At 64.8% G+C, this 11,114-nt stretch overlaps 1 protein-coding gene across 1 annotated transcript in view; it reads left to right on the top strand.

Moving 5' to 3' along the window:
- Positions 1 to 7,367, top strand: part of FA2H (fatty acid 2-hydroxylase) — a 49,685-nt gene extending 42,318 nt beyond the window's left edge. Inside the window, exons 4-7 of the mRNA XM_075940693.1 lie at positions 1,366 to 1,472; positions 2,681 to 2,853; positions 3,758 to 4,010; positions 4,792 to 7,367. Coding sequence (XP_075796808.1) covers positions 1,366 to 1,472; positions 2,681 to 2,853; positions 3,758 to 4,010; positions 4,792 to 4,871 — 613 coding nt within the window. The 3' untranslated portion in view covers positions 4,872 to 7,367. The remainder of the gene's footprint in view (positions 1 to 1,365; positions 1,473 to 2,680; positions 2,854 to 3,757; positions 4,011 to 4,791) is intronic.
- The last annotated feature ends 3,747 nt before the right edge of the window (positions 7,368 to 11,114 follow it).

Raw genomic sequence — 11,114 nt, forward strand, 5'->3', positions numbered from 1 at the left:
TGCGGCCGAGCTGCCGGGCACTCCCCAGACTAGACCCTCGGCGCAGCTGGTCCCCGTGAGATCTCCCTTCCTGCGGCCGAGCTGCCGGGCACGCCCCAGACTAGACCCTCGGCACAGCTGGTCCCCGTGAGATCTCCCTTCCTGCGGCCGAGCTGCCGGGCACGCCCCAGACTAGACCCTCGGCACAGCTGGTCCCCGTGAGATCTCCCTTCCTGCGGCCGAGCTGCCGGGCACGCCCCAGACTAGACCCTCGGCACAGCTGGTCCCCGTGAGATCTCCCTTCCTGCGGCCGAGCTGCCGGGCACGCCCCAGACTAGACCCTCGGCACAGCTGGTCCCCGTGAGATCTCCCTTCCTGCGGCCGAGCTGCCGGGCACGCCCCAGACTAAACCCTCGGCGCAGCTGGTCCCCGTGAGATCTCCCTTCCGCGGCTAAACTGAGTGGAAGCGCCTAGTGTGGGCAAGGGGAGGGAAGGACACGCTCGGGGACCCCCCGGTTCTCAGTGGGTCCCCCCTCCTCTCCCGGAGCTAGAGTGGGCAGCAGGGACGGGCAGGTGGGCAGCAGCCAGGTCGCTGGCTTGGGGGCGGGGCCCAGCTGCGCAGATAGCCCCCTGAATAACCAGCAAGGGCTAGAAGTGCCCCGCGGCCCGCCTGCCCAAGGCCTTTGGAGCCTCCACGGGCCTCTGGCAACACAGGCGGCGCTGCGCTCCCAGAAGGGATGGGGCGCAGGGCCGAGGCGCTCGCGCTGCCGGGAGCACCACGGTGATTCAAAGGGCCGGGGCTGCAGCCACTGCTGCTTCTTAGCCAGCAGCTGGGCCCCTGGGACTCGCCGGGTGCCCATGGAGAGCGACTTAGGGGGCTGGAGCACATGGCCGACGAGGACAGACTGAGGGAGTTGGGCTTGTTCGGTCTGCAGAAGAGAAGAGTGAGGGGGGGGGTTTGAGAGCAGCCTCCACCTCCCTGCAGGGGGTTCCAAAGAGGCTGGAGAGAGGCTGTTCTCCGTGGGGGCAGAACAAGGAGCAATGGGCTCACGTTTCGGTGGGGGGGATCTAGCTTGGAGATTAGGAAAAACTCTTTCCCTAGGCGGGTGGGAAGCGCTGGGCTGGGTTCCCTGGGGGGGGTGGAGTCTCCAGCCCTAGGGGTGTTTCAGTCTTGGCTTGACAAGGCCCTGGCCAGGTTGATTGAGTTGGGTCGGTCCTGCCTGGGGCAGGGGCTGGACTCGATGCCCCCTGAGGTCTCTTCCAGCCCTGGGGTTCTATGATTCTCCCACTGGCTGCCCACGCGAGGCCGGCGCAGCTGGTGTTCTGGGCGCCGGCACCCAGGTGGCAGCTTCAGAACCGGCTCCGACGCCTCTCTCTCCCCCTAAGGTACGTCGTGATTCTGGTGTGGGTCCCGGTGGTGCTGTACCTCATCTGGGTCTGCTACAGCACTCTGGCCCAGGGGACCACCCGGCTCTTCTCGTCGTTCACAACAGGTACTGGGCTCCGCACGGTGCCGCCTGCCCACGTCTGGCCGGGCCGCTCCGGGCACCCGCCTCCCGGCCGTGCACGCTGGCAGAGCGAGCTCACTAGGGCTCCGATCCGCATGCATGCCTGCAACGAATAGGCAGTTGGCTGGCTGGCTTGCTCCCCCACCTCCTCCCTCTGTGCATCGTGCCTGGCTCGATCGCCCGCGAGCCCCCTCTCCAGCCGGGCCATGCTGCAGTGAGCTCGTCCCTGCCCAGAGCTGGAGTCCTTTGGCGCTGCCACTTACACCGGTGCCGGCTGGGTCCGGGGGCGGGGGGATCGTGGCAGACGTGATACGGCAGGGCTTGCCGTGGCAGGTGGGCTGGAGGGGGCGTGGCATTTGGGGTCTTCAACCCGCAATGGGGTCATTTAAAAAAGAAAACTTGTCAAAAGCAGCGTGAGGTGTTGCCCCCGCACCCCCCCCCCCCCCAGCCAGCAGCAGCTTGGTTCTGAGCCACGTGCCTAAGGGCTGCTGCTGCGCGCGGTGCTGTACGTAGGCAGGAGCAGCCTCTGCCATGCAGCGCTTACAGCCCAAATAGACAGGCGGGGAAAGGGCAGAGCCGTGTGGGGACCAGGGGGCGCGTGCTCCCAGCCCTGGCTTTCCCCTGCCCCACACACAGACGCCCCTTGAAGAGGGGGCAGAAACATCAGCCGCTCAGTGAGAATTCTGGTTACGGGTGGCGGGGGACGGCCCTGATGGAGATGGGGAAGCCGCTGCCGCAGGCAGGCTCAGAGCAAGGGGCGTGAGGGTGCTGGGGAGGGGCAGGAGCAGAGGGCGGGGCGCGAGCGAGGCAGTGCCGGGACAGGAGGCGCAGTGGAAGGAGCGGGGCTCGCCGAGGGGGGCGTGGTCGGTGCCGTCCAAAGGCAGGAGCAGCAAGTGGAGGGCGGCGTGCTGAGACTCGGGGCGAGGGGCCGTGGCAGAGCCCGTGACCCGCACGTGGCACAGGCATTAGCGGAAGGCTTGTGGCCAGCCCAGGGCAGGACTTGCCCAGAGCCTGGACGGTAGGGAGGGGACCAGAGCCACCTGGGTGGCCAGATCTGGGGCTGCTAGAGGGGACTTGCCACACGCCTGGGAAGCCCGCAGCCAGGGCGAATGCGGCCGGGCCAGGACGCGGCCCCGTCTCGCTGTCTGGGCAGCAGGGCCCGGCTGCTGACGGCTGCATGTCTCCTTGTGCAGAGTATTCCATCCCCGTGCACAAACACGTCTTCCCCTTGCTCTTCATGCTGGGCATGCTCCTGTGGTCCCTGCTCGAGTACCTCATCCACCGCTTCCTCTTCCACATGAACCCGCCGGCCAGCAACTACTATCTCATCACGCTGCACTTCCTGCTGCACGGCCAGCACCACAAGGTGAGTCCTGGCTTGCACGGCCGGGAGGGGACTCGGGGCGGGGCCCCGCAAGACTCCGGGGGGGAGGGGCACATTTCCCCGTGGCGAATGGAAACGCCTTCTCACCTGCGAGGGCTGCCGGCCCAGGCCTGCGACTCTCACGCACCCCACGCAGGGTGCGGCGCGACCTCCCTTCTGCAACCCTTGTGATGGGGCGAGGCAGGAGCCTCCGCTCGGGTCTTGCTGGGGAACTAGAAATGGGGCGAGTGGATTGAACGAATGGGCCCCAGCCCATGACAGAGGGGCTGGGTTCCTGGGGGGTAGGTTTGGGATCGGTGGCAAAGTAGCTTTAGGAGAGGCCACGGATGCTACGGCACGTTGCACCTCTCTAGACCAGCAACCTCTGGTCCGGGCGTCCATGTAGCATGTGGCCAAGTTTCCCGTGGTCCTGTGAACCCACCAGGCCTAGCTCCCAGGCATCTGAGAGGCTGTTCCGTCTTCTAGGAGCCCAGTCAACAGGGGCAGCGTGGGTCATGCTGCTAGACAATCTGACCTCCCGTGGTCTGGCAAATTCTCTGGTTCAGCACCGGTCAGGTCCTGAGGGTGCTGGACTAGAGAGGTTCAGCCTGTAGAAGAACCGTAACCTCCCTAAAGGTGGGTGAGGGCCAAGATCCAAATCGGCTTCCTTGGGGGGCAGGCCAGCCCAGCCTGCCTAATGCCCCAGCAGGGTCCCAAAACTCCCTCCTCCATCCCAGCTCCTTTGACCCATTTAGTGGCTCTGCTAGAGCTGGTGGTGGCCCCCGAGAGCTGAGGGTGGGGCGTGTGGAGCTCCTGAACCGATGGCACCTGCCTCCGTCGCCCGAAGCCCTTGGGTTCTGTGAACGTGCCGGGAACTCACCTGCCCGTCGTCCTTCTCTGCTTCCAGTCTCCGTTCGACAGCTCCCGCCTGGTCTTCCCTCCCGTGCCCGCGTCACTGGTGGTTGGCGCTTTGTACGGCCTCCTGCAGCTCCTCCTGCCTGCGGTCGTGGGCACGTCCATCTTCGTGGGCGGGCTGTTTGGCTACGTCGTCTACGACATGACTCACTACTACCTGCACTACGGCTCGCCGGAGAAAGGCACCTACCTGTACGGGCTGAAGGCTTATCACGTCAAGCACCACTTTGAGCACCAGAAGTCAGGTACCGGCGCCTTGCCCCTCCTTCCCGCCCTCCCCTCGGCGGGCACGCGGCTAGCGAACGGGGGCGACCCCGGGCAGCCCAAGACGGCGTGGCCGAGCCAGGGTGCTGCTCCTCGCCGCAGGGTGAGGTCTGTGCCGCGATTCATCTCCTAATCGCCAGGCTTTGCTGTCCCTGAGTCAGCAGGAGCGCCACGCCTGCGTGCGTCAGTCCGGAGTCCTAAAACGGGCCCACGCCTCGAATCGCGAGGATCTGACTGGGGGAGCCCAAGACCACATGGGCAAAGTAACCCCGGTCCCCTCAGGTCCTGCGCCCTTCCTGGGACGCCTACCCATGGCCTTGGGTACCTGGCCTGGCCCGTGCCATGGGCCCGGGTGTAAGTTTGTGGGGACGTTGGATCAGGCTCAGCAGAGGCTGCTGGTTACGGGACAGGTGCGTGCGCCACGCCAGGGGTTTTCAAACGTGAGGAAGCCGCTGGCTCGCTACGGCCACTCACAGACCCCCATCGCTGGGCGGCAGGCCCCCGACACTGACCCCAGCCCATGGGCGTCTCCATTCTCTCTCACGGATGGGGGCGGGGCGCGTCAGTGACAGGACCCTGGACTGGGCCAATTCCAAGTTCAACCCCAGCGCGACCTTGCCAAGTGCCTCCCCGGCTGTAAAATGGGCGCATTTCCCTGCCACTCGGGCTCCGTTAAAGGTGGGGAGGGGTCTTGTAAGTCAGAGCAGGAGACCCTGCAATTCATGTGCTCTCTCTCGCTCTCTCTCTTCCCTCCACTCCAAGGCTTTGGCATCACCAGCCGATTTTGGGACCGTCCATTCAAAACACTAATCCCGGAGGAAACCTTTGAGAAAGAGGATTAACGTCCCTGGCTCCCGTGTCTCCGGAGCGTCACGCTGCCACCCCCTTGCACCAGCTGCCGGACTGGGGCAGCCCCCGCTCTCTGCCATTGGAGGACTGGCTGACGGGGGGCCCGAGGGTGCTGCTGCCTTTTGTCGCTCTGCCCTCCCAGCTCGGGGGGGCAGCACCGCCTGGCAGTCCCAGGGAGGGGGGTGTTCCCGGCGGGATCTGCCCCGCGTTGTCTGGGGGGCAGGTGCGGCTGTGCTGCAGGGGGCTTTCTGTGGGGCAGGTGAGCTCACTGGCGTGGGAAGGGGGCTTGGCCCAGCTGCAGCGAGTTGGCCAGGAGCAGCACTGGCTGCCATGTAGATGCTCTGAGCAGGGCAGCAAGGGGGCGGGGGCGGGGGCGGGAGCTAAGGGCCAAACCAACCCGGCCCAGCAACCTCCACGCTGCGGCTGGTGGGGACCTCGGCTCCCACGATGCACCGCGATGAACGGGCCTGTCCTGGCTGCTCCGGGCACGAGGCAGCGGTGCATGCTGGGACCCGAACTCTCCACAGCCACCTCTGCCCCCGAAAGCGGGGCCGGGGGGGCTGCTCCCTGGGGCCGAGGCGGGGGCAGCTGGAGGCAGCCCGGCTCCTGGCACTGGGGGGAGGGGCGATGTGACAGCTCCCCAGATGCCTGGAGCTGGCCCGACACTCGCAGCTTGTGAATCCCCAGGGCAGGGCCCAGGGAGCGCTGGGAGATGAGGACTTTGCGCTGCCCCGGCCCTCCTGGGGTGCTTTAGCCACCGGTCGGATCCTGCCCAGCCCGCGTGCACTCTGGGGGCGAAGCTTTGGGGCTTGGTGCCACGTGGCAGCATCGTGTCTGCAGCCCGCGGGCCCTGGGGGCAGCACAGCCGGGGCACAGGGCTCTCCACACGCTGGCGGGGGGGCTGGCGGGCAGAGGGAGGAGCATTCCCGCCGCGAGTCCCAGCTTCTGCCCCGGCCCCGCTCCCCCCCTCGCTCTATGGGGCTCGGGACGGGCAGGGGAGGGGGGTCTCCTCTCCCTGCCCCACTCTGACCTTCACCCGAAGGTCGCTGGCTGGCTGGGCAGCCCTGCCGGTGGGAGCCCGGAGGCCACGGGAGTGGGGGGTTGCAGTGAAAGGCAGCCCTGGGGCCTGCTGGGAGCAGAACCCCCCTTTCCTGCCTCTGGCCTCCCCCGGTGGGGGGCCGTGGGCTTCCCCAGGCTCCAGAACGGCCTGGCGAGGGGAGCGGGAGTCAGGGCGCGGGCGCCGCTCTGGGCACGTTGGCTCCCTCCTGGAAGGCAAAGGGCGCTGCCCTCGTCCGCCTTCCTCCCCCTGCCCCGGGCCCCTGCGCTTCACCTGCCCCCGCCCACAGGGGCTTGTTGGGCCCAAGCCCGCGCCGGAGCCGCCGGGGCTCTGCTGCTGCCTGTCCCACCCCGGGAGCCTGGCGCTGCGTCTGCTGCTGGCCTGGCGGCTCCCAGTGTGAGCGCGTTCGGGGGGAGCCGGGCCCTGCACCCAGGGCTGGGGCAGAGCATGGCAGCTCCGCTACTGGCCCGTGGGGGCCGGCGAGCCTGTTGCCTTTCTCCCAGCTGCCCAGGCCGGGGGTTCTTTCCCCAGGTTCCCCGCCCCTGGGGCTGGCTCTTGGATGGCATGCCAAGCCGCCTCGCCCCCCCCCCCCCCCCCCGCCCCGCTCTTCCGGTGGCTGCTGCTGGCATTCCCCATGTGGCTTCTGTTCCCCCTCAGCTGCACTGCTCACCTTGCCTGTTCCTGTTCCCGCCCGCCGCCTCCTGCTGCTCTCCGGGGCCCTTGCCAGGCGTGGCCTCCCAATTGGCGCCTTGCTCCCCGGCTCGGAGAACCCCCCTGGCCCCACAGCCTGCACAGGGCAGCACCCCCCCTCCAGACAGCCTGTGCACCCCACTGCCAGCGGGGGCCGGGATCCAGGCCACCAGGGCTGCGCTTCAGGTGCTGTCTGTGACCTGGGTGTTTAACGGAGCATCGGGAAGCTGCTGCTAACGAGCTTGCCACAGCCCTTCCGTTACTGACCCGGGCGGGTGGGTGGGAGCCCCTCTTGCTTTCCTCCCACGCGCCTGGATTGCGCACCATGCCCTGCCATGGCACTGCCCCCCCCACGCGCCTGGATCGCGCACCATGCCCTGCCGTGGCACTGCACCCCCCCCCCCGGCCAGGCATGTGGCGTTTGTGACACTGACCAGGTCAGTTCCCGCGGGGGTCGGGGAGTTCCAGCCGGGGGGAGGGTCTGGCAGGTTGGTCACGCCGCCTTCTAACCTGGCGTACAGCAGCTTTAACAGGAGAAATCCAGCAACGTGGTTTTTTTAGACCTCGGCTACTTGAAACTTAAACTCCAATGAACATAACTGGTAAGAGGCCTTATTTTTGATGATCTTGTGATTCCCTGCCCGGCTATGGCCAATATTTTATGGATAACTTTATTCCAAACCTTTCCACTGTAGCCATGACGTGCTTGTAAATAAACTGTACATTTTGAAAAAAAAGTTTAAAAAGTGTGTGTGGGGGTGGGGGGGGGCATGTGGCCAGCCGCGGCTTGGGCCGTTCTCCCCAGAGCAGGGCAAATCGACTGGCCTGGCGCCCCATAGGGCACCTCCGCTTGTGTTCTGAGCCACCAGGAACCACAGGGCGTGACCCATACGGCGCAGGGCTTCAGCTGCCTCCAGCCAGGTAATTGTGAAGGAATTTCCCTGGAGTGTGTCCCCACTTCCCCATCCGCCATGGGCCCCTTGGGCTAAGGCAAAGCGCTTAGCCCCGGCCCCAGCAGGGCAGGTGGTCGCAGAGCCGGGCACCGAGTGTCCCACAAACTGCTGAGCATCCCCGTTGGCCACATAGCGGTTGGGAGCACAGGGCTTTTCCCTGGACTTGTGCTGATGGCTGGGCCTCCAGACCCCTGCTCCTGAGTCAGTGGGGCAGGAAGGCAGCCAGGTGCACGTGGGCTCTGCCGCCCCCTGCTGGTGCCTCCCCCTAACCAACACAGCTGGCTACAGCTTATTTCTGGCCTTGGGCACAGGAGGGGGAGCTGCCCTGAGCTGCTGAAGGATGTGGGGAGCTGTCGGAGGGACTCTGAGCTGCAGCAGGGGCTGGAGCTGGGGGCAGGACCGCAGGGGATGAGTGGGAGGGGTCTTAATTGGCTAGTCAAAGCTGCACAAGAGTGAAGCTGGGAGCTGAACTCTGCCTCTCCTGAAGTTCCCCCAGGTAGCGGGCAGGCGGGCGGGTGCTCTGCCCCCGGGCCAGTATCTCCAGGGCCGTGGTGGATTCTCCAGCCCAGGGGCTTTTCTAAAGGCCCCAAGCTAGTGTGGGAAGAGGCAGGCAAAGCCACGGCAAGATTGTCGGCTGGAAACTTTGCATTTGCACGTGGCCCACTCTAGAGTTGTGAGCTTTGCACTGTCGTGCTGCAGTCACGGCATGGCGTTACCAGGGCCAGGCCCCAGCTGCACGGTGCTGAGTGTCCTGGGCGTGGCAGCAGCTGGTTTCCTGGTTCCTAGGTGTGGGCCTTTTGCCTCCGTCGTCAGTTCTGCCACGCTTTCGCCAGAGTGCCGCCTCCTTGCTAACCGGCCGGGCGCTGGCCCTTTCCGTGTCTTCCCACAGTCCCGCTCACACAAGGACAGTCCAGTTCAGAGGAGAAAACTTCCCTCCCGATGCCAGGGGCGGGATTCTTACAAAGTTACAAAGACCGGCTCAAACAATGCTGCCGGCTGCGACAAAAGCTATTTCCATACCAAGCCACTGCTACAAAACAAAGCGTCTGCTGAAAAGTTCTGAAGTCTGGATACCTGCTGCTGCCTGGCAGGCCGCTTTTGTGCGTGTTTCAAGGGCACCGAGAGCCCAGCAGGGCCCCCTGTGCATACCAAGTCCCTGCCGGGAGGCTCTGCAGCCCACACAGACCGGAGACAAAGGAGGGAGGAGAAGAGGCCTGGTTATTAGCCCCCCTGACAGACTGTGGCGTCAGCACCTCGCGTACACACGTCCTGAGCAAAGCCACATGAGGCCGAACCCTGGCCTCCCTCCCACCAATGCTCCATTTTTTTTTTACATCCGTCATGCGCTGCGGTAGGTGCGGATGTGCACCACCGGGAACCACAAGCTGCTGGGCATTGTGGGCGCTCTGCCAATCAGCTGGGGGCCACCCAAGCGCACAGCTTACAGGGAACGCGCCTCCCTAAGCTCTATAAAGGCTTCTCTCCAGGAACTGGGGTGGCCAGCTCCTCGCTCCGGGTGAGGGGCGGCTCCAGGTCTCTGCTCTCCCAGTGGACTCCCTCCTGTCCTGGCCTCTTCTCCCGGCGGAGGTGACTTCCAGGGAAACGCCTCGCTCCTGCCCACAGAGTTTCTGCAGGGGGAGTCAGTGCTTTCCCCTGCAGCGGTGGTCTAGCAGCTCTGCATGGCATGCTTGTAAGACGCACACGGGACCTTCCCAGGGAACAAGGAAACGCTGCCAGTGGCGTTCATTGAAAATACACCCTGACCCGTGGCAGCGGCTGCGTTCACGCACACACACGGAGGCCCTGCAGAGACGGTTGCTGTGGCTCAAGTCAACCTAGTGGCCAGAATATAGCTTGACCCTGAGTGGACAGCTGGGCTCCGTCCGTTATGATCTGAGGTCCAAGGCTTTGCGGGACTGAATCCGGAGAGCCACAGCCAAGCACCCGGCCGTAGCCTTGTGAGTTCCCATGTACTCTATGGGTCTGGCAGCGTCATGCTGCAATCGTTAATCCGTAAGTGGCGTCAATCTTGGTGCTTCCCCCGGTTATCCCTTGGCTATTGTCGGGCTACCACCCGTCTCTTGTGTCATCTCCCTGGGAGCGCTTGCCTGGCTCCAAGGCCATCAGATCTGCTCATACCTTCAGCTTGGGCGCTGGGCACAAGGGATCTTCTCACGTCTCTCGTGCCTTCTTGGCCATGTGGATGTTGATGGCATTCACACTTCTCCCTGGCTATCCACACGATCCTTCACTCGCACCAAACAGCTGCAGCCTGTGCTCTCGGAACCATTTTCTTATTCTTATTTGTTCTTGGGTCTGCACTTCCAACACTCCGGTTGGCTGTGGGCTATGCCCACGAACGCCCACGATGCCACCTACATGCCTGGCTAGTCTTTAAAGTGCTGCCAGTCTATTTGTTGGTGTTAACGTTTTTCCTGTTACGTTTTCAAAAGGCACCTAGGTTCTTTTGTTGTTTCTTTACGCAATGGACTTGGCAAACAGACGCGAAGCACAACTTACTTGGTAGTGCAAGCACGACGGACTGGCAAACGTGGTACCTACTGCCACCCTTCTAATGACAGTCTTAGGCCCACGCAAATACTACCTTTGGTTACCATAGGGACCGGGAGAGACCCAGCCAGGGTAGGAGAGCTGCGGCTGGGCTGTGCAGCTACCCCAGCGAGGCCATCACCTTCCCCAATCTGTTTCCTGCCAGAAGCGATGGAAGTCTCTTCCCAGGGGGTACTACAAGCTGTGGTCTGTCCCGTGGGGTGTTTCTGCTCCTGCTGGCAGCTCAGTTGTCCCCCGGGCCGAGGGAGCAGCCTGCTTTGCCATGCTCTGCTGTGAGATCCGTGCGTCCTGTGGACTCTGAGCGCCCGTGGCCAGGCTGCAGCCTTGTGGGCGCTAATCTCTGCGTGCTGTGGCCCCGCCGCTCGCTTGGGAAGAAAACACTCAAATGGTGAAGCGAAGCCTCAGCCAACGCTGGGAGCTGCCCGCTGCCCCGGCTCCCAGCGCTGGCGAAGCAGGTTAATGAAGGTAAAACCCTGGTTAATTAGCTCCTTGGGGATCGGAACAGGGGAGAGCGGGGCCCTCAAGCCTTCTCTACTAGGAGTGACATCACAGGTCCTCATAGCCACTGCAGCAGGTAGGGCCTGGGAGAGTCAGCACGCCTCTTCTCTGCCTCCCCCCCGGGGGCCTGGCCCAGACAGGCTGCCCCCCTCACCGCCGTAGCCAAGCCAGCCTGCCCTCGCAGCCCCCTCCGCGCTGTTCCGCGGCACAGCAGTGACTCTTCCAGCCGTGGCAGAGGGGGAGGGCTGGGCCCGGCTCCCAGCAGTGTCCCAGCGGCACCCAGAGACCGGGGTGATGGGCCCGCCGGGGGGGGGGGCTGGACTGGAGCATCCTGGATCTCGCCTGCCACCCCGCACCGTGCTCCCGGCTGCCCGTCTGCTGGGGGACACGCAGCCAGCAGGCGCTAAGCCCGCCCCTCTTCGCAAGGGCAAGTCTGCAGCCACGCCCATTTCGCCTGAGGCCCCGCC

Source organism: Pelodiscus sinensis, chromosome 12 (genome assembly GCF_049634645.1).
Source record: "Pelodiscus sinensis isolate JC-2024 chromosome 12, ASM4963464v1, whole genome shotgun sequence".
NCBI lineage: Eukaryota > Metazoa > Chordata > Testudines > Trionychidae > Pelodiscus > Pelodiscus sinensis.